This window comes from Aquila chrysaetos, chromosome 1, assembly GCF_900496995.4.
Source record: "Aquila chrysaetos chrysaetos chromosome 1, bAquChr1.4, whole genome shotgun sequence".
Classification (NCBI taxonomy): domain Eukaryota; kingdom Metazoa; phylum Chordata; class Aves; order Accipitriformes; family Accipitridae; genus Aquila; species Aquila chrysaetos.
In genome coordinates this window covers 26,080,325-26,103,947 of record NC_044004.1, presented here as the reverse complement: position 1 = coordinate 26,103,947, position 23,623 = coordinate 26,080,325, and the positions used below count along the sequence as shown (strand labels likewise).

Sequence of the window (23,623 nt, the reverse complement as noted above, 5' to 3'; positions counted from 1 at the left end):
GAGTCCCTCATCATTTTACTGGTACTTATCTTCTGAATTAATGAACCTTCTGTGATGGTGACCAATACTTGAAATATAATGGAGAAATAGTCTCATAGATCTATGAACTGAGACTTGAGGTTGGGTCAAGTATTGGGAGTTTGGGGTTGCCAATTGCTCATATCCTCAGAGTGGCACTTCCACAAAGTTTCCAGTATGTAAGTGGCCGTAATACTTCGTCATTTACATTATTGTTTACTTTATCATAATACATTATCATTTACCTTGTGTTTGATGCTATCTTGTGTGTTCAGATGCAGTTGGAAAAGACAATGTGTTTATATGCTTTGTTTTCAGAGGTGCTGGGGTACAGAAAAGTGCGTGTATCTGTTTTGGGGTCCTTAAGACTGAGGTAACTAGCTTCTAGTGGGAACAGGTTGGGGGTTTCACTGTGTCTTGAAAATGGTACTAGGTGCTAGAAAGGAAGGTTGTGGAGGGAGGCAGTAGGAATTTAACTGATGGCTCTTTCTGCCCCTCATTCCACTCCTAGAGCAGCTTCTCTACCCCTCTCCAGAGGTGTGGGGTACCTGCCCGGGCAGTGATGATCTGATGCAATGACTGAAAAGGCTGGCCGATGTGAATTTTAAATGGGGGTGCAGTTCATGGGGAAAACCTGTTGAGCTCATTTTGAGATGACCAAAACCAGACCAAGGCAAACCTCTGGGTTTGGTCCCTGAAAAGTTTAAATGAGAGAGGAGATTAATTTATCCTTTAAGACCACTATGCCTGGGTTGGTAGCTTTTGTTTAATGCATCAATAGCAATAAACTCTCATGGTTTTATCCCACCCATGGCTTGCACGGGCATTTGACCAGAGCTAAGATGATAATGTGTATTTATTTCTATGAAAAAGTGCAATTTAGAATTATATTCATCACTCTCTAGAGTGGATTAATAGTTACTATTTATTTTGATGTTCTCTGCTAGTAAAAATTTTTACGGCTGCCTCGTTCTGGAGATGAAAAATAGTGATTGTATATTATTTTGACTTGTCTCCTGTGGGTCCAGTTACATTTGCTTAAAAACATCTGATGTCTACTTCACCCAATATGTAAGAGATACAGGTATGTTCGTCGATAGTGGAGTTAACTTGGATTTGTTCTTTTAGAGGCACCTTCAGAAGCTGGCCCAGGACATTTCATTCTTGGTGGTGTACTTAGTTGAAAGTTTGTGGGTTTTAGTAACACTTTTATTTGTAAACCCTAACAACTGCAGTTTCATGCTCAACAACACTCATAACATGAATGTACATCGCAAGATGCTTTGGTCCAGAGGTTCGTAGAAAAGTGCATATCAGTTCTCGCAGCTTAATACCTCTTTTCAAGTCACACTGTTTGAAAGGTTATTCCAAGGCACAGGAGAGTCATAAAATATTCCTTTCTTTTAACTAGAGGAATTTATCTTCTTCTATGTACAGTAGGGGGATAAAAGTAATTTCACCAGAAACAAATGTCGTCATAGCTCTTCTTCCTGTGCATATGATTACTTCGCGTTTTTGAACTAAATGCTTGGTGTGTATAACTGGAGTGACTCACATAGTGCTTTTCTACAGTTGTCTGATCTGCATCGTCCTCTGTAGAATGCAAACAGCGATGGATCTCACTGAAAGTGGGCTTGTGCCCCCTTTTTAAAATGAAACACAGATGCACTGGCTGCTTTTTGCCTTAAAACGTTTTCTTCTTTTTCTTTTGTGAAAAACAATAATGGTTAAAAGCAAGATGAGGGTAGAGAAAAGGCAGCAGGCAAAGAATATTAATGGCTTCTTCTGAGAAACAAACAAGCAGAAGCTACACTGCTTTTCTTGGTTGGAGGGATCGCAGGCTGAATAGTCAGCAGGAAAGCCGTTGTTGCTTATCAGGTTATTGTAAAATTTTATTGAAGGCTTTCCTTTTGAATCCGAAGTGAAGAATCCAAATCTGGGCTTAGATTTTTCTTCAGTCAGCTTAAATGCGTAGTAGCCTTTAATCTTGACTTTATCAATGTAGTATGCTGGGAAGGGAAAAAAACCCAAAACAATTCAAATGTTAACAAAACCTTGTATGACATGCAAACTTTCTGGTAATGAGTTCAGATTTCAAATGATTAATCCATCAATTAAAAAAGTGTAATTGCATCATAAAATATTTACTTACAGCTTCTAATAATACTTAGCTGTCTTAATTAAGTAGAAACAGTGCATCATTGTTTTAAAAAAAAATTTAGAAATTGGGAATTTTCTGGACCTACACTGTGAAAGCTGGATTTGAACAGGGTTTGAGCTGGGAGCTTCTTTCCTGGGAAAAGCCAGATGCTGGTCTTTACTGAACCCAGCTGCGATGACTCAAGGGGAGCAGCCACTCATCTGTGCCATGAGAGGAGCTTTCTGAAAATGCCTGCCCTGCTCCAAACCTAGCTGCTCAGCCCCGCAGTGTGCATGACTGTATGTTACACCGCTGCACCCAAGTGTTGGGTGAAGACACTTCAATGAAATCATAAATAGCAGTCCTTGGTGAGTAAACTTCTCTCCAATTCATGTGTAAGCAGAGAGCATAGTCAGGGATGTGACCCAGATTAAGCAAGAACATTGTAAATTGGGGGGATCTTTCTGTGAGTACTATGAAGTGTCATGCTATCTGAAAATTAAAATGGGAATACTACAATGAAGGGCCCTTTAAACGACCTTTTCCTTTAATAACTTATTTCCTTTAATAACTTACTGTTCTTTTGTTTGCAGTGTGAAATTAGAGTGGAAAATAGATCAGCAAATGCTCATTAGTCTTATAGTAATTGAGAAAGAGCTAAGCACTGGAGGGGGAATGCTCTGTTTCTTGTTAGTATCCAAAAGTAATCTGAAGCCATGCTTAGCCATGAGTAAGACCTGTCTCATTTTTTACGTGGCTAGCTCCTAGAGAGGAGAAACGAGGATACGTAGGCTATGTTTGGGGACAGGTGCCTCAGAAGAGCTTTTAGATGTGCCATGTCCTGTTCAGGGCACTCGCTAGTGCTCACCAATAGGGAATAGTGAGTGCAGGGACGTATTGTATGTCTTGTTTTGGCTGTATGGTTCAGGTACCGAGGCCCTTCTGGTATCCTGTGGCTCTCTGCTTTCCGTTTAAGGTTTGGTTGCAGGAAGAGGGGTGGGAGGAATGAGGTCCCTGCAGCATTTCTCATACAATAAGCTATTGCTGAAGATGATTGCCTTGAACATTTTTGTCCTCTACCTACATAACTGTTATTAATTCTCTAAAGTGAAGAACTAGATTTCTGTAGGTGCCCAGGAGAAAGCAAGTAGTGGAACAGGGACTAGAGTTTGACTCTCCCTTCAACAGCAGCTCCTTAAAAATCTGGTGACCTGCTGTATTTCTTCTGTATGTCCCTCCAGGTCTCCTTGGACTTGATTGTGCTTTCCTGTCCAATGACTCTAGTTCAGCAAGCAAGTAAGGAGGCTCTGGCCTTTCTTTGTAGAGTAGGAATTAAGAGTTGTCTCTTGAGAGTTGTTAGTCTGAAGTGCCATCTCCTACTAACTTCTGAATAACTACTCTGCTGTATATGCATGCCCAGATGGCTTCTCACATGGTTTAAATGGGAAGCAGCCGTGGCTGCGTTTCACGTGAGGGGCTTGATGTCATTGCTTTGTGTTGTATCTGCCCTGAGTGTGACTGCAGATTCAGGCCCCTCAGGGGACTGAATGCTGATGTCCAGTTCCTGCATCTCAACCAGAGCTGCTTGCTCTGTCTAGGGCAAGTCTTAGCTGCTTGGGAATGCTTAAGGAATCCCTGGGTCTGTGCCATGGAAATGGCTCTGGGGAACTTAAATCTATCATATACTCACCTTTTAAAACCTCTTGTACGTATTTTCCCAAGTAATAATTTCGAAGTTCATCATTGTCTAAGGACTGGTCATCTATTCCATTTGCTGTGATGTAAATATCGATGTCACCGTAGGTTTTTTTAATCCACCCGAGAACTTTGCGCATTCCCCAAGGCACCACTGCCAAACGAGAAGGGGAGCTCAGGCAGGTGATATCCTGCAGAAATTGAATGTCACGATCAAATTCATACTGGCTCCCATTCTGAGGTTCATGAATCACAAATCTGGTGGTGAAATGATTCAGTGCGTAAAAGTCAGCTGCACCTTTGAGAAGCTGCTTTTCCTCGCTTGTGAAAGATGGCAACGAAGAGTACGAGAGGCCTTTTCTATTTTTAAAGCCAATGTATTCCCTCATAGTAGCTGGATAGTCCCCAGTTTTAAATATGGGATCGGCAAACCAGCCTATTTCAAACTGAAGAAACCTGTTGGCAGCTTTTGAATGAGATTCAAAGTAGGGGTTGGCAGGCTCAGCCCAGTCTGAATGCAGGGATAGGGACACTTTGCCATACTGAAAGGAACGGTACTGCTCATCGTATATTCTCCAGGCCATGGCATGTGCTATTAATAAATTGTGTGCTGCCTGATATGTATCATTACTGCTCCTATTGTAGACATCGCTTAGCCGGTTAGGCTCGTTTATTGTAATCCAAAGTTTAACCAAATCGCCAAGTTCCCGAAAACATAAAGCTGCGTAGTCTTGAAAAGCATAGGCAGTAGACTGGTTCAACCATCCTCCTGTCTGCAGCAAAGGACCCGGCAGGCCCAGGTAGGCGTGAGTTGGATAATATAAGGTGACCATGGATTGAACATTGAGTTTCAGTACTTCGCTAATCACACATCTGTAATACCTAAGAACTTGCCTGTTGACTACTGACAAATCTCCCTTGGGTAAAATTAGTGACCAGTCAAGTGCAAATCTGTAATGGGTGACTTTCATTTTTTCCAGGAGGTCAAGTTGCTTTTTAATACTGACAAAATCTGTGCACTGTGCTGGTCGGGTTTTTAGTTTCACCCCTTTAACTTTGTGCAGGAGTCCATCTCCTGTGATGTTCCAGAGGTACAGGCTGGAATCGCAGAACTGTGGTGAGGAAGCCATGGATTCTGCCTGTGAAAATAAAAATGGCATGTTACAATGGGGTTTAATTAAATGAATGCCTGCTCATAGTCTGCATTTCTGCCTGTGTTTGGCTGTAGGATTAGTGCTGGATGTCAGGAGGTCCTGCTCAGATGCTCTGAGGGGAAGAAAATAACCGACTCACCTATATGGGCTTTGTCTGTGTAGTGGTCATTGTCTTACCCGTTCTGTTCCTTCATCTACAGAAAACTTTAAAATTGCACTCTCCTTTCTATTCAGCTACACACTGGCATTTGCCCTGCCACCAGCCTATATGACATACATTTTCACACAGATATATCTCCCAGACGGAGTTCACTCTGTGGTCATGCAAACAGCAGTTCTCACGCAGCTGGCAGGAGAGCAGGGTGGTAAGAACAAGCACCAGGGGGTATATGAGGCAGGCACAGATTATTTTGGCACCGCTGCTGACATCAACCTTGTGAAACTGTGGCATAGTGTTCCCTGGTCTTACTGATAGTCCTTCTGCCTATGCAAATATTTGACATAATCAGCTTGTAGCATTTAGTTCTATCTTTACTATCTCCCACTAGTTAACAAGGTTCTGTATAGCACATGATTTTTTTTTTTCTATTCCAGTTTTTTAAAATACTTCTTGTAGGATTTGGAATACAATATAGTGAACTTTAAAATATTTGGATTAGATCTGATTTTTTTTTTCCATGCTGTATATTAACAAAACATACAGAAGCTTTACTTTTTTTCCTATGATTGTCAGTGAATAGGTTAAATTACAGAGTTTTGTTATTTTTTGAGGCTGATGTTGGTCATTGGACTATCTTTCTGTATGCAATGACAAAAAGAGTATCCCACCACTCGCTATACATACGGTTAGCTTATCTACCACATTTAAAGTAGAAATAGGTGCTGTAGGAACCAGTTTGTAAAAAAGGTGGTAGGTTCTGTTTTCAAATGTGAGCTCAGATGGTAAAAGGCATATGTGCTGATGTTGGTTATCTTTGCCTGTGGTATAAGTCTTTTTAAAGAATGGCTTGTTACCTACTTGTCTTAAGTGGCACTCAGGCTCAACCCAGGAATCTGTTTCTGCCTTGTTCAGTAGCTTTAGATGAGACCTCGAGCCTGCAGGTAGCTCTGCTGCCACCAGCGTAACTACCTTGTCCCTGCCCTGTGCCACCCTCTCTGTCGCACTGTCGCAGGCATCCCTATGGTCACACTGCGAACTGGATTGGGAAACTCCCCTGGTTGAAAAATAACCCAGGAACAATCGGTTGGGGTCAACTTCTTGGTCTGAAATTCCCTAATCTGATCTGCCACATGGAGATGCAAGCAGAGGGAAGGCGAGGGAGGGCCAGCCAGCTGTGGAAGGGCTCCTACAGCGGGGTCTGCTGCTGCAGGAGCACCCAGCACTCCGATTAGCTCACCCAAAAACCTGTAAAGTACATAAAACTGAACCTATGCAATTATGGCTAGGTTTAACTTCTGTTTGCAGCGTGCATTGAGATTCCTGAATGCAGGGTGCCATACACAGTCATTTATTCACAAAGTAAAGTTGTTGATAGCTCTGCCTCCAGTGGTCTTCCCAATATTTTACGCTTACCTTGAGAACAGACTCAGTGATACCCCAGGAGAAGTCACAGGAGAACTGAGCTTGCAAGCTTGGGGTAGACTCCCTTGGGAAGAAGCCATTTTCTTGTATGATTTGTTTATAATAAAGTGCAGATGACTTGGGAATCCTTTCCTTTTTTTCACTTTTGAAATCTACATAAAATAATCCACGCCTGATGTTGTAAGCATGTTGCCATTCAAAGCCATCAAGGAGTGACCAGGCTGTGTAACCAAACACATCTATGTTGTCGTATTTAATAGCTGCGTAAGAGAAAGTAACATCCATGAGTCTTATATTTAGGACTCTAACATATATAAGGGACATTTATAAGAAAGGTCTATTCACTTTGAAAATCTTGAAGGTTTTCTCAACACTCATAGGGTTGTTGGCCCATTGTAATTCATTGTAAAACTGTGACAGACATTATATGTCTTAGTCTTTATTCATTAAAAAAATATGTACATCACTAGTTCCTTAAGAAATTAAATTACTGTAGGATGCTTTATTTCTGCTCTGAGCAAACATGTAATATTACGCCACATCCAGATTTTAAGTTGCATTTGATGATTTGTAAGTAATACATGCCAATAAAATTAGAGAATTGTGACTAAAAATTAAGGGTGTGACAGTTGATCTAGTTTCTGACTTTGTCATGAAGCTAAAACTCTCTACCTTTATTTGAAAGATCTCTGCAAGCTCTAATATTTAGGAATGTCTATTCGGCTTCTAAATTGAAAAATTAAATGTGTTGTTATGAGACATGTTATGACTTTAGAAGAAGCTGGGTTGATCAACCCAGAGACTGAAGTGCTTGATTTATTCACAGAATGGGTGGAGCGTGTGTGTTTTTTCAGGCAATCTTAATGTCCCTCCACCTTGCAAAGGAGTATACATAAAATCTTTTACATATTTGAGAAAGGTGACAAAATGACTGCTTTCTCGGACGTGGAACCTGATTCACCAGGAGGGGCAGCAGAACTTCCAGAGCAGCTTCTCACTGGACACCAACTAAAACCAGCGTTTGTTACCTATTTACAGTGTGTGCCAGCTGGCAGCCTGGACAAAAATGTCCAAACCCCATGGTCAGTCATGTTAACTGCCTGTTGCCAGCTTTAAGATAGGAAATAATGCAGGTTAACTCTTCATGTTAACCATGTAAGAGCTGGAATATCAAGGGCAAAGCAGTGACCAAGTGGGGTTACTGAGGATTTTGACACAGGCAGTTGGACAGCCATATTTTACCTGTAGTCCACTGAGAGTAAGCCAAGGGATAAAGATGAAGTAGTCTGATTTAAAGCTTTATTTTTGCCCAACATTGCTTTGCCTTATTTTCTCAGGACATTTCACTTTGCATAATTTTGTATTTCCGCTGAACTTCTTTGTGTTAGTCACACCATGCTGCAACTTCAGCAGGAGGCAGTTTTGTACAGTACTTGTATTCATGCAGCAGAGTAACAAGGTATCCAGCAGTACTGTCAGAGTCCAGCATGGTATTTTACTAGCTGCTGGATGATGAAATCATAAAGCCCAAGAACTTGCCATGTAAGTGTATGAGAAGCTGATAGACAAGGCCAGAATACTGGTAAAGATATGAGGGAATGTAACAAAGCAATACAATGGCAAGTATTTTTCAAGAAAAACATCTTCTAAATATTAGGGAAACCATGGGAGAAAGTAGAAAAATGTCTGAAAATATCAATTGCAAAACGCAGAGGTGGAGAATGATGTAGAGGACAAAGAGATAGGCCAGAAGGGCCTTCCAAGTAAAGATGAGTACTTCATGTCTGCAGTGAGGAAGGTTGAACAAATGGAAGTAGACATATAGGGACAGCATAAGTGACAACTGAGGAAAAATATTTTTTTCTAGAAGCACACTCAATGGATGGGGGCTAAGTTTAATTGTCAGAGCAAAAGAAGCTGTGGTACTCAGGATAGTGCATGCCTAGATGAGAAATTTTGGCTGTTTAAATGGGTAGCGCTATTTTATGTATATTTTGTGGTAAGAAGAATTAATAGTTAGGCAGGTGAGAGGTAGAGATCCTGTGGATCAGTGTGAGAGTATGTTTGTAGCATTGCCTGCAGTGGCAGTGAAAGGAGAGGGCAGAAACAGAAGTCAGGATCCTCACTGAATGTTAGAGTGGGGATGAAAAATCCTCCCAAAAACCAAGGGGATGGCTGAGAGCAGGAACAAGGGGCTGAAGGTAGAAGAGGTCAGGGGTTAATTAAGCTCCCTGTGTCACCAGAGGTGACATCCACAGAAGGAGATCTCAAGGCATTTCTGTGTCTGCTATAGATGGAGCCTTGGAGTCCTTCTGCAGAAGTAATAGTTTCAGCATTGACAGGTATATGCATGCCACTAAGAAGCTGTAGTTTCAATTGCATCCTTGTATCATAATTGAGGTCAGTTCATTGCAATGGTAATGTTATACATCACATATTTTCATGACTCACAGTGCCGTGAGTTACAGACATACAGTGTAAAGTTTACAGCACTCTCCTTGAACACACACACAAGAGTATAGCTCCCTGAAGGCTGTTACATGCTATCTTAACAGCCACCATGCCACTACAATTTGGCCTGTATAAATGATGTTTTGAGGTTAACATGATGTAATTGATTTTGCTGCAAACAGCAAATTTATACTTGACTTCTCTGTAAGTAAAAATAGGAAAATACCTTCCACATAGTATTCATGATCAGACAAATTAAGGTTTGCTTCACAAAAAATGCATTAGTTATGCATACTGTATTTTGAGGCAGAGGTTGAGTATCTGCATATGTGAAAACGTAGATGACAATTCCTGAGAAGTAGCTGTTGGTTGAACATTGACCAAGTATTTCAGAAGTGTGAATCCATGGATGGTTATTGCAGCCAGATCTGCTGCAGAGGATTAAAAAAATTCAACACACTATGGATTTTCTTATGTATGTGTCCAGAAATCTACCTGCTCCACACCTCCAAATCCAGGCCCGCATCTAGACTTTCTTGCTGTGTCACTGCCGTATTTAAAATATCATAAGCCAAATACTGGAATGTAACCTCCTCAAAATCTGGAAAAGGCAGGACCTATCTGGGTGATTCAATGATTGGGACGAGGGGATCGAGCGCACCCTCAGTAAGTTTGCAGATGACACCAAGTTGGGCAGGAGTGTTGATCTGCTCGAGGGTAGGAAGGCTCTACAGAGGGGTCTGGACAGGCTGGATTGATGGGCCGAGGCCAGTCATACGAGGTTCAACAAGACCAAGTGCCGGGTCCTGCACTTTGGTCACAACAACCCCATGCAGCGCTACAGGCTTGGGGAAGAGCGGCTGGAAAGCTGCCCGGCAGAGAAAGACCTGGGGGTGCTGGTTGACAGCCGGCTGAATACGAGCCAGCGGTGTGCCCAGGTGGCCAAGAAGGCCAATGGCATCCTGGCCTGTATCAGAAATGGTGTGGCCAGCAGGAGCAGGGAGGTGATTGTTCCCCTGTACTCGGCACTGGTGAGGCCGCACCTCGAGTACTGTGTTCAGTTTTGGGCCCCTCGCTACAGGGAAGACGTTGAGGTGCTGGAGCGTGTCCAGAGAAGGGCAACGGAGCTGGTGAGGGGCCTGGAGCACAAGTCTTATGAGGAGCGGCTGAGGGAGCTGGGGCTGTTTAGTCTGGAGAAGAGGAGGCTGAGGGGAGACCTTATCGCTCTCTACAGCTACCTGAAAGGAGGTTGTAGTGAGGTGGGTGCTGGTCTCTTCTGTCAGGTGGCTGGAGATAGGACAAGAGGAAACGGCCTCAAGTTGTGGCAGGGAAGGTTTAGATTGGACATTAGGAAAAATTTCTTTACTGAGAGGGTTGTCAGGCATTGGAACAGGGTGCCCAGGGAAGTGGTTGAATCACCATCCCTGGAGTTATTTAGAAGACACGTAGATGTGGCGCTTAGGGACATGGTTTCGTGGTGGACTTGGCAGTGATAGGTTTACGGTTGGACTCGATGATCTTAAAGGCCTTCTCCAACCTAAATGATTCTATGATTCTATATTGCACAGTTGTACTATGTGAAGTTTACAGTTTGAACCAACTTTAAATATATCTCGATAATCTTCATTTGGAGCTTAATTACGTTTGTTGGTGACACAGTGCTTCCTGACTTGGTGTCAGAGTAAATGATTACTCGTGCTTTCCCTTTTCTGAGGATAAGAAAGGTTTTGTAAAGGGATCTGACCCATTCCGTCACTGCAGGGTGGCATCAGCAGTGGGACAGCCTGCTGGGAGCATGGCTCTCAGGACCAGCAGCTGTCCCTCTCCCAGCGCTGAACCTACAAACTGGGTGAGGGGGAAGAGAAATACTGATTTTGCAGAGGCTTTAGGGTCTAACAGCATTTATACTGCATATGAAATTAAATCTTTTGCCTTCAGAGAGCACCCCTGTACACTTTATGAACAGCAAATACCAAGATTAAAAGTGTGTCTTTAAAACATATTTTCTGTTTGGTGTGCAATAATCCTGAAGAATGATTGCCCTTCTCCTGCTGAGTTCCTTCGCACATTTTATGTTGGAGTAGGACCCCAACATGGCAATGACAGTCTGTAGTCACTGTCTTGTTTCCCTGCTGACAAGGTATGTACCTGCACAACAGTTTTACAGTTGGGCTGCCGGCAGTGAAAAGTGATATCCAATAGATTTGTTTTTATTAATTTCTGCCTCAGTTTTGCACTTATTTAGTTTTAAAATCAAACGCAGATGTTGGACTTCAGCTTCCTGGGAGAGGGACTATGGTTTTTTTCTGTGTTTGTACAATACCTAGCACCAGTAGATCCTGATCCATGACTTGTACTCATGCAGTATAAATAATTAATAATTAACTTAGTTGCCATTATCTCTTTTAAAAAAAACAATTAAACCATTACAGAGCTAAATATCAAAAGATCTTAAAAAGCTCTCTGAAAACCCAACAACTAACTTGTGTACAAACCTTGTAAAACCTTATTAATGAAGTTTTTCATCATGTAGATGGCTGTGGTGTCATCTGTTTTCACATGGCTGTCAGTGAACCAGCCATTCTCTGCAATCAAGATTCGAGGACTGTTGTATTCCAGTTTAATCCAGTTCAGTACTTCCCTCAAATTGAGTGACAAATTTTGTCCCATTTTTGGTAGAGTGTTTGGAGGTTTAAAGTTATTAGGACCAAAGGAAAATGCAAAGAAGTCAGCTGTTCCCTTTATGTAGTTTTTCTCATCCTCAGTAAAGCGTGGCAAAAACGAGAATTCATTTTTCAGTTCTTCTGGATAATCACCGTCCCCATGGATGGGTTTAGCAAACCATCCGAGTACTCTGTCCATAGACTGCTGACATTTAGAAATGTCCAAAGCATCTTCTGACTTGTTAGGTTCAATCCAGTGGGATCCCAATACTATGGACATCATCCCCTTCTGATACGGTTTAAACTGTTTTTTGTAATTATGCCAAACTTTTGCATGAGCCTGATGAGAGAAAAATAGCATTACATTGTAACTCTGTAATAAATCTGTGTGCATCAGCAACTAGACAGGCAGGTAGCTGCATCTGATTCACTGCAGACTTCTATGGAGATATTAACAAACAGTTAAGGTGTGCTAATTACCCTGCACAGCTGTAATGGGCAATTACTGTTATACTGCAAGGTACCTCAAGATGATGGTAATGCTCAGCATCTCATGTGGGCTGCTCCTATGACACATTAGGGCTGTGGCTCTTTGCCTTTTAACATAAGGTCTGAATTTCACAAGAGGTCCCAGCAGGGATGTGAGTAGCTGTTAAATGGACACTTTGGGACTAAACAGCTGTTAATGGTGGGATCTGAACTGTGTGATCTAGATAGTCCCATCTAGGTCTGTCTTTGTCAAGCAGTGATTGCTGGTATGGTTAAAATATTAAACCATCTTTACAATTGTTCCATAAATTATGCATCTCAAATTATGTTTCCTTTGTCAGTGTTGGCTCTTTGCTATTAACTGCTTTGTGCTATGGGGGTTACCTGGATTTACTCTGATCAAACCATGTCCACCCCATCCCTTTTCTTGGGATACACTTCATTTGTTTTAGTTTGGCCTAATCATATGAGTAAGTGTTCAACTTTTGATGTTTGCACAGTCCCTAAATGTAAAAACTTGCAGAAAGGACCCAGCGGCAAAGTTTGAACCCAAATGTCAAGTTTCACGGTTCTGTGTGAGAATTTTGATCCAGGATTTTAGTTAATTTCTTCTTTGAAGCCACTATAATAATAATTTTTCTGACAGTACATGCAACAGCACAGAATGAAACTTATTCATTTTAAGTAGAGAGCAACAACACTTTGGTTTTAAAAGGAAATTTGGCAGCAGTATCTCATAAGATCTATTGGGTATGGCATGTTTTATTACTCATAATCAGCTGAATATTGACTGCCCTAGGACAGACAGAAGTTTTGCTATTCATGGTAGTGGCAATGAAAGCATACCTTGTATCACATATTAATTCCATTTTTCTGATTATCATCATGTTTTAGAAAGCTTAACATTGTCACACACCAGAATTACCATCAAATGTCATGTTGTTAATCACTTAAATAAGAGAATACAGCAGTCAAAATTTACACAAAAAAAAGGAATACAAGGGAGACTGAGGAACCACTAGCACTGTCAAAGTCCCATAGGAAAAGGGGAGAGCTAGGGTGTCAGAGAAGGGTGACTCTGGATTGCAGCATGAATCACACCAGAGGATCTGACACAGGGGAGGGGAGCTGACCTCTCCCAGCTGAGCAGTTGTCAAGTAACTCAGGGTTTACCTTATTCCTGAAGTGTGACTTTATACTCTTAAGCTGGAAAGAAAATAACTGTTTGCACCCAGAAAAAACATTGAGAAGCATTGTGAAACACTTCACAGTGCCGAGTTAGACTGACATCATTACCAAGCCAAACAGCATTGCTTACTTTTGACAATAATTTCAGTTAATTTATCTAGAAACACACAGCCTTGACAATTTAAAAAAACAAAAGACCTGATGTCAGGTAGATATTTGGTTAAGCTAGGGAGTACCAAAGAATTACAGTCTGTGAAATTTTGTGTATCAGTTGTTTATGGTTTCTAAGGTCATGCTCGTAACATTTGTTCAAGGTCTGTCTTTGAAAACACTGATAAAGTAACATTAACCTTTGAAATGCAGGTTCTGTAGCTGAAAACGGAAGTCAGCAAAACTGTACTCATGAGGCAAATTGGAAGATACAGTTAAAACATTATAAAAAAGATTACTTACCAGTCTCATCAGAAAATTTAAGTGGCCAGTGCCATCTCCTCAGTTACCCTCACTGTCCTCTCCCAAAGGTCTACCCTGGGGTGGGTGTTGGGGCCAGGCTTGCTTTGTTCTCTGCCTCTAGTGATTTCTCACCTGGTTGGTATTTTTTTTTTCCCAGACACAGGCTACTAACACCACTGTTTAATCAAAGGTATATAGTTGTGTTGGCTTAACAAGAAAAACCCTGCTGAAGGCAGCTGTATTATGCACAGTGCCAAGTAGCATGACAATAGCACCAGGTAGTTCTTAGCAATCACACATTTCCAGGTGGAGAAAGATGGCTTTGCCAAAAAACAACTAATTAGAATGCAATATTAACATATAAAAGACAATCAGGGACAACTCATTTTATTCATATGCATCTTCAGGAGGTTGATTAGAAGAAAGTAAAGTTACTATTAAAAATACTGTCTATAGTAGAGAATACAGCCACAGGTATAATTCTACAGGAGTAGACCTCAAGTAAAAATAAGTACATTTAATGTGAGTCAAGATCCCCATACACAAATTCGTATGTGTCACTGATATCTCTTAATTCTGAGGGTTAACTCTACTGAAAAAAATTGGTCACTCTCCATAGTAAGGGTTTTTACAGACTTAGTAGAGACAATAGTATTTGCTTGCCTATAATTCTGTTTTGAGTTGTTAATTATCTGTAAAGCAGCTTAACATTCTCAGATTGAAAGTGTTCACTAAGTGAATTTGTTTTGTAAGACCACATATGAAACAAACATCAATTTAAAAGCTGTAACATACATCGAATTGGCTATTTTGAGTAAATCTTGACTAATCTTTTTTCAGTTAGAGTTTAATCCCTAATCTTTCACTTTCCTTGTTAGATCAAGGACAAATGTCAAGGCTAAGTACACAGTGAAAGCAGGATCAATATTGTGTATTTATTCTAGATACATATGACATTAATTTCAGCATATTTTCCTGGTATTAATACAGAAATTATTCCATAGACTTGAAAGTCATAGAAAGTGCTAAGTCAGTTAGTATTAACCACGTAAAAAGGCTAGATAAGTCAATTTAATAAAATCAAGACAACAGTATTGTTCTTCTCACTTCTTGAAATATTCTCATACCCCTTCAGACTCTAATCCTGTAATTTATCATGTACATACACAAACACCTTACTATTGAAAGATCAATACTTTCAAATTCTTAAGATATCTTGAAGTCAAGCAATTTTCCTTGAATGTCTCAGCAATGAGCACACAAAACAATGTCAGGGGTATATGGAGTTATTTTAGTGTGCTGGAGAGCAAGAACATTTAGGAAAACAAGAATTAAAAAAATGCTAATAAAATGATTCTGGCTTAGTGTTTGTTTGGTTTTTAAACCATGAAGAGCTAGAATACAGAGTCTGATGATGATGGTGTTAAACATCACTTTAGAAGAACGGTAGGTGTGTGTGGCTTATTTGGAGAGTATATTTCAGTTCAAGGCCCTTTTGGTCTGTGGTAAAGATGCCACGTAGTCAGTAGAGCTAAAGCCCTTATTTTGCAAACTGACTCTGAAGCTCAATCCTTGTGAAGAAAAAAGGGCTCTTGAGATGTATGCAACTAAATTTCTAAGAGCGTGGTTTAAAGGACTAAGGCTTTACTATCAAATTTGTTGTATGCTAACCATCTTGCATCTGGATTGTGTTTTTCCTGGTGATTTCCAAGAAGTGTAAGAAAGCTAACCTGAAAACAACGAATCATACAAAAAAAGTGTGAATCAGTGCTGAATTTTACATCATCATTGATGGCTACTACGGTTTGAAAAATCTTCCAGCAAAGACATTTACAAGCACAGTCAATTCTGCTGTCCACCCTAGAGCTGTACTTCATGGACACAGATTTCCCTCCTCCTGTAAGAAATATGGGCACTGCTGTAGCTTCATCTTTCTAGATCCTGAGGAAAGGAGGCCTCTTTGGAGGAAGGGAAGAAAGGGTTGGATGTAGAGATAAGAATTATTCACCATTCGTTCAGGAGAAATTTTTTTTTAAGGAGAATGAATTATGGGACTTCTCTGGGACATGGTCATCCAAAGATCCCAAAGGCAGCAGTGCCCACAAAGAGATCCTGGCACAGTGAGAGCTACCAAAGAGCTGGGAGTAATGCAGCTGGACAGAGATGGACCTGATCTGTGATGGATCTGTATGGAGACACCATATTTGAAAGGGATTTTATTGCCTTTTACCAGGAGGTGATATGAAGGTGTGTCCATGAAGAAAATTTTTAGGGAGATCTTATTCTGATAGTTTTCTCCTGGGCTTTTCTGCCAGATGAAAAGGAGTGTGAATGATCTTTAACAGGAAAAAAAAAAGGCCCTTTCTGCCTGTTACGTAGCAAAGACAGAACTCTCTGGAGGGCACTGATAGAGAGGACGAAAAGAAGACAGCTTGGATTGCAGTTTGTGATCTTTACACACCTCAATCTAAATATAAAAGAACATAACTAGATCCAGAGAAAATGGTAATAATATATCAGGTATATATCTCATTTAGCTCCAGCCACAATGATTCATCTGCTTTATATTTCCTTGCTTCTTGTCAGATTTATTTACTGTTAAATCAAAGAAATCTATCTAATTTTTCTGTGTGCAGTTTTTCTCTTCTCTGCACCAGTATGACAGCCGCCTCAGGAGCAAGCTCATAGTTTTTGTATCTTCTTTGATGTGTCTTTCAAGTGTCGCATGGCAAGTTACATGTTATCATTAGCTGTTTTCTGATGTTGCTTTTGTGAAGTACAGTATCCTTTAATGAAGAAAGGAGATGATACACTTTTGGTGTCTACTCTCCATCTGGTATAAGATTCCACATGCTCCTCGTGTTACTGGTAATGATCATAAAATTGAACCGAGATTTATCTAAGTGAACCCCTTAGCAATTTATCATTGTTAAGTGTCAAACTTCAAATTTCCTATTCATTTCCATGGAAGTAGTATCAGGTCTTTTTAAATGATCAGTGGCAATTATTACTCTCTGTGTATGAATAGCATACATAGTAACATGCAAATATGTTTTTTTAAATTGAAATTTTGAGTTCTTCTGTGGGTTATTTTCCCCACATGGATCTCCTAAGCATGCTGCTTAGCAGCCTTTGCTTCCATGTTCACCAGCCCCCTTTATGGGTCTTGAATAGCAAGACCCATGTAAAAGGCAGGACTGTAAGTAGATGTATTTGGGGCATTCCCTTAAAAGGATGCAAGGCACAGAAGGAAAGCACAGGTAGTAGGTGATACAGCATCTGCAAAGCCTCCTGCTAGCCAACACCATAGGGCTCTGGGGCTTGATGAAAACAGATCAATGCTACTTTTGTTGAAAAGCCTTAATAAGATCATTAGCTACCTAATGACCCACCTGAAGTCATTCATGGAGGCAGATAATTTTTTAATCAGTTCTAAAATGCATGGACTTTTTCCTTATGCCAGCCAATTATTTGAGATTTAAGATGCTGGATTTCTTTAGCCTACTAAAATTGATAGTTTAAGAGAAATTTCTTCAGCCCTCTTCTAGAGATGCAAAAATGTCCCAGAACTTTCAAACTGTTGTTACAATAAAATAATCCAAAGTCCAAAGGAGCAGAGGTTTATGGTTTGTTATATTGTTTTTGTGATTCTATGAAACTTAGCTTCAGTTTATGATTGATATATCACATAAAAGCACTCCTTTATATAAATGGTGATTAGTTTTCACAACACTGCAACTACAACAGTGCACTGGTAAATGAAACTAAAAGTAGGACTCATGAGCGAGCCTCATTTACAGTTAATCCAAAGGTACTACAAAAAGGCTTAAGAATGATTATTCAGCAATTTGCTATGTAACAGTGATGGCCAGATTAGTTTCTTTTGACCACTACAGACCTGTTTTTCCTGCTTAGCGTATTTCATGGGTGGACCTGGTGAAGTACACAGTGTGGCATGGAGAATAATATTGTCTTTCAACAGCCTGTCCAAAAATGATGCCCTGACATGGATAAGAATGTGGCTCCTCCTATAGCCGCTGGCATAAATGCGAATCTTTTCAACATCTTTAACAGGCTTTGCTTCACACTGCCAAAACCTGACATTTTTGTTGGTCTTTTATTTTTGGGAGGACATTTTTGGTTTGCAGTGGTAAATTAGAAGGTAGCCATAATACAGTGTCTGAGAAATGGATTTGCCTATACCAGTCCTGAAATAAAAAGCCATGTGAAATGTCTTTAAAGAGAGATTCTTATAACATTCCTTGCCTCTCAAAGGAGAGACATTTCACAACACATGAATCCTGATTATGCATCAATGCATTATATTATTGTCAACAATACTAAATAAACTGAAAATTTAGATACCCACAAAAATCTTGGAGAAAGATTCTGGCTAGTTGGCTTGAAACATATAATACCACCTGTGACTTCTGTGGAATGACTGGCTTTAATTACATTTTATTAAGAAAAAAAATAATTTTTATATGTATATGAGTTGACTCATGTCGACTGGCTCCTCAAGAGCTTCCATTCCACCTCTAACCCCAAACATCAAACTCCAGTTCCTCAAATACATTGCTACAAATTTGTCATTCTTCATAAAGACCTAAAATCTTCATAAATTTTACAGTGCCACAGGAGAAAACTGCTAATACATTAGGTAATGTTCATGGCGCTGTAAGAAAGATACAACATGAAAATAATTTCTGCCCCAAAATAATAAAAAACTAGTTAATGGATTGTGTGTTGCTGAAAGTCTCACTAAGTCTTTCATTTAAGTGATTGATTTTATACTCCGATTCACAGACTTTAAAGCTAGAATGAACTATTAGATCAAATCTGAGATTTAAATAATATTGACTGAGGAACTTAGGTCAGTAATTTGTATATCAGACCCAGCTGTGCTTGGCTTCCTGGAACTCTTCGGCAGAGGCGCTGCTCCCTATGTGCTGTGTGCTGCTTACCCGGATTTTAGAGAGTGGGAAAATGCAGAGACTGCCTAGCTGGTACCCCAGATTTGATTGTGCCACTCAGAAATGCAGGCAAGCAATGCCACAAATTTACATTGTATCTTTTACATGTATTATATCAAATATATTTTATATAGCACTTGAAAATAAAAAGAATGATTGAGCATCAGTTCTCTTTGAGATGCTTCACAAATCTCTATAGTTAAATCATTGTTGTGCTAAGTCTGAAATCAATGACTCAGGATGTTTGATGACTTTTCTATGTGTAAAACTTCTATTGACTGCAGTGTGAATTCTCTGAAAAAGAAGGTTCTGCGGGTTCAAGCCCAGAAGCAAATACAAGAAATAGAAATTGTCAGTTGCAGAACTAACTCTGGCAATTAATTTTTTCTCATATGCATACTTCTTTCTGTAGGACAAATACATTCAGATTTATTTGTTCATTATATTTCTAATGTATGGTAGGTAGTAGAAAAATTCTCTTCGTGACAGCTAGGAATAGTTTGAGCAGGGGGAATTATACTAGCTGCTCTATCAAACAGAAACAGGACAGTGACCTGCTCTGTAAAGTACTTTGAGCACTACAGATGAAAAAAATGCTGTTATTGATATTGTTAATTCTTATCTTAAACTGCTGTTATTGGAAATTGTTTTAAATTATAGCAAAAGAAAATAAGAATATAAGCTCCTATGCATAGGAACTAGCTACTCGATAGAGTGAAATTAATCATCTATCAGAGGAGATGCTGTAAACTCTGTAATGTTGTTGAGAATGCCATGAACAATGTTTGCACTTTTTCCTTAAAAAATATGACCCACTTCAGACTTCTCTTTTTGTCCTTCCCAAAGAAAGAGTACCATGAACTTAGGATGCAGTACTGCAGCTGTTGAAGCTATCGATCATGGGATCAAGCCTTTTGGATGTGTAATTCTGTAGAAGACAGCTGCTAAATAAGACTGACATAAAAATTAAAATGCTGAAAACTTCACGGAAATAATGTAATTTTGAAATTCTCAAATACTGAAAAGGATATTTGTTTTCTTCCAAACCCAAGAACTGCTGACCTTGCTAGTTTAGCAATAAACATTTTGCAATATGATCTTAGTAAGCTAGAACTAATATTTATATATACATACTCCATTGCTAGTAGAATTGATCCAATATGCAAACGCAAATAAATTTCATTTTAAACTAATAGGATAGTCCTTTTGGTGTAGCTGAATGAATGGTCATGTCACTGTGTTTAACTAAGTGGAAAGAATAAAGAAGGAAAATCATGCTCTTTAATAGCCAGATTTTGTAGGCAAAACCTAATTTAAATAAAATAATAAACAAACACTTTAAAACAAGTAATTACTGAGTCAGCTGTTGTGACAACAACAATAAAATCAACATCAGGAAATAAAAAAAAGACTGCCTTAGCTAAGGGTTATTTCTTGGTGTTTTCACATTCCTTGATTACTTTTTTTAAACATTGATTACATGATTGATTCCTCCCATCATTTCCCATGGCAGTGCAAGATCAGTTTGTAAAAATCTTACTATACTGTACCTTGATCAAATTGTGTCCTACAGAGTAGACGGTTGTTATTTTCCCTCTTTCTCCAGGAGCGTGAATACCTGTGCCATACCCATGCCAAGCAACTAAATACGGATTGTGGATTGTAATCCAATACTTAACACGATCCCCAAAGGTCTGGAAGCAAAAGGTGGCATAGTCATTGAAGATATCAATTACTGATTCGTTTTTCCATCCCCCATATTTTTCTTGCAGCATCAAGGGCAGGTCCCAGTGGTACAGTGTAACCACGGGGTCCATATTTCTGTAGAGCAGAGAGTCAATAAGGGTGTTATAATACTGGAGTCCTTTTTCATTGGGAGCTGCTACCACTCCAGTAGGAAAAAGCCTTGACCATGAAATTGAAAACTGGTAAAATGTAACTCCCAAAAAATCCAGAGCAGACAAATCTTTGTCCAACAAGGTGTAACTGTCACTGGAGGCGTCTGTGCTGTCAGCATCCCTGAACTCCGAGTGGACAAAGCGGTCCCAGATGGAGGAGCCTTTCCCGTCCTTCCTCCAGCTGCCTTCCACCTGGAAAGCCCCCGTCCCTATACCCCAGAGGAACTCTTTGGGGAAAGTGTCATACAAAAACACCTGTGTTTCACTCACGGGGCTGAAGTGGGGGTCCTTCTTCCACACAGATCTTCCCTCTCCAGCAAACCCAGTAACTATCCTTATGAAGACTAATGTCCAAAAAGCAACAAATCTCTCCAGTCGTTGGCCACACATTATGCCGGTTTATAGCACCAGTGTTAAAAGTCAGATTTCTTGCACTGATGCTGAAAAAAATCCATTCATTTGCTGGAGTCCCCGCTGTGCAGACTGTCTTCATTTGCCACTAACTGCTGGAGTGTCTTATCAAAGCTTCACTAAAAGCTTGTGATCGTAAAAGCCCTGTCAATGATTAGCCTGAACTGTGAGACCTAGAACAGGTCAGAGAACAGCGTAATTTTTAGGGAAGTGGCCTCTGTATGACCACCGAGACACCTAGCTGGTTTCTTACTGCAGGAAAATAGGTTGCCCGAACAATATAAATGCTAGTAATGAATTTATTTAAAGCTCAGTGATTCGGATGGGAGAATATAGGTGACAGAGGGTGCTAAGAAGCTATCACATCCTTTATTCCTCAAGCAGCTGTATTTTGAGGAAACACGGCAGAAATATAATTCAGACTACGTAGTCTCCAATTAAAAGGTGATTTACCCTGTCTGTGTAATTGGATGGCTGGAAGGGCAGTGTGTCATTCCTCAGTCCTGCCCTGCTCAAATAGCCTACTTCTGCTGAAAAATTCTCCCTGGACTCATGGGAAATTTTGTTGTGGACAAGAGATATATGCACATCCCACTAACTATAAAAACACAAAGCAAGTCAATATTTCCTTCAAACACATGCAACTGTTTTTCTATCCTATATAAAAGTCTGCTGTACAGCACTATGTACAGCAGCAGTACAAAATTAACAGGGGTCTGTTCCAGTTCTTAAGCAATTTCTCTGGATTTCTTCAAATAAACACAATTAGCAAAGATAAGTAGTCCCCAAAAATGTTATTTCAGTATTGTGATCAGTGATTCAGTATTTAACAATCTTGGTATACACAGCTGGGGCAACAGTACAGCGAATATCTTACAGAGCAGTTATGCAATATAATTTCATCTTTTAACATACTTCAAATTACAGCAAAACTACATGTGTTGAGATATAGTCAATTTACTCAATACAGTAAGACTGATGCCTGCTGTTTTTGCTTTTCTTGAGGTACAGTAATATAAAGCGTATCCACACGTAGACCACAGTTGCGGGAGATTTGCAGAACAAGATAGCAGTGTGAAGTAACTTTATATGCAAGAAAGATACGCACTGAAATCTGAACATGGGAACAACTTATCACCTAAGTATAGCACTCAGCTTGGATGAATTAGCCCTGCTGGCATGTAAGACATGGAAGTCCACATGGACTGCTGGTCTACTGCCACCTTACTGCCCCTGCTACCTGTGAGAGCACGCTTGGGGCATTGCATAATGCCATTGAGACATACCTTTAGTTTAACAATAAAGCTGATTAATCAATAGAAGGTGGAAGACATTTTATTTGGTTGTAAGATAAACAACAAAACCTCAATGCATATTTGTAAGCATTTCTCTGCAGTGCCTTTGCAAGAAGCAGTTTCACCACAGATGGAGAAGAAACCTCCCACTGACATCTTCTGCACTACAGATCCCTGCTGGTGGGGTGGCCATGCATCTAACACGAGTCTCTCCCACATAACAAACTCAGCCTCCCTCAACTACCTGAAGTAACAGATCCACACTTCTCAGCCAAGATCCTACCAAAGGCAGCTTGGGAAAGAGAGGAGTAGATAGGGACTGTACCAAGTTGGTCTACAGCATATTACTGACATGTTCCTTTTTTATTTTAAAATGCTAATTTGGATAGTTATTGCATAAACATAATCCTTCTATTTTAACATTTAAAAGCTTTGATTGTATATATCGTACTTTACAAAAGAAAACCCAAATACAAGTCATCATGACTGCCACTATACTTCTAAAGCAGTTAGTTACCATGATAACTAGATGCTTGAGTTCAAAACACCCACGACAGCTCTGTAATACCATGGCTATGTATCGACAAGGTAAAGACAACAGGCTTCTCCCCACTAACTACAGCAGAATTAGCACCACTGGCATGTTGTTGCCAACAACGTGTTGCATCTGCATGAGATGTGAAAGGTGCAGCAGAGACGTGCTCCCAGATGCTTGATCTGGACAAAGTTACGAACTGTTATTTCTTTCCTTATTTTTGATATGACTGGGAGCATGCTATAATCAGGGTTTGAAAATGTTTCAATGTTTCAAGCTCTGAATCCAGTTTCTTATTGCTTTGTCATATTTAACTGTTTGGGCTATAATGTTACTTGATAAAGAGGAAGCAATTTAACTGATGAGAATCATACAGTGACTTGAATTTGGAAGGAGGTTTTGATTAGCTGGGCAAAGAGTTGGGGAAAGGAAACACTGTGACTGTTAATTTGGAAAACAGCACAGAAGACTGAGATGTGATCAGGGGCTGTTAAGAAGTGAGGGTGCAAAGGGAGGGGAAGACGAAGGAAGCAATTATTCCACTAGCTCAAGTGACAGAGTCAGTACAGGCTCCAGCCTGGATGCTATACGTGGACGTCAGTATGATGGTGCACAGGCGGATTCCCTGCCTCTGGCCGTGCACTTAATGAATCTGGTTTCAGAACGAACCAAGGCTGG

The 23,623-nt window shown here is 40.1% G+C and overlaps 1 protein-coding gene across 2 annotated transcripts; it reads right to left on the bottom strand.

Moving 5' to 3' along the window:
* Window positions 1–765: 765 nt before the first annotated feature.
* KLB (klotho beta) lies at window positions 766–21,216 on the bottom strand. Of its 2 annotated transcripts, XM_030026195.2 has the most exons (6): window positions 21,113–21,216; window positions 20,357–21,081; window positions 11,536–12,043; window positions 6,581–6,849; window positions 3,849–4,992; window positions 766–2,027 (listed from the first exon to the last, which is right to left on the bottom strand). In XM_030026195.2, the coding sequence occupies exons 1-6, from the start codon at window positions 21,195–21,197 to the stop codon at window positions 1,666–1,668; spliced, it is 3,093 nt and encodes a 1,030-aa protein (XP_029882055.1). In that variant the 5' UTR covers window positions 21,198–21,216; the 3' UTR covers window positions 766–1,665. The 2 variants fall into 2 exon arrangements, with proteins under 2 accessions (XP_029882055.1, XP_029882037.1); XM_030026177.2 differs by having other exon boundaries at window positions 20,357–21,216.
* Between the last annotated feature and the right edge of the window lie 2,407 nt (window positions 21,217–23,623).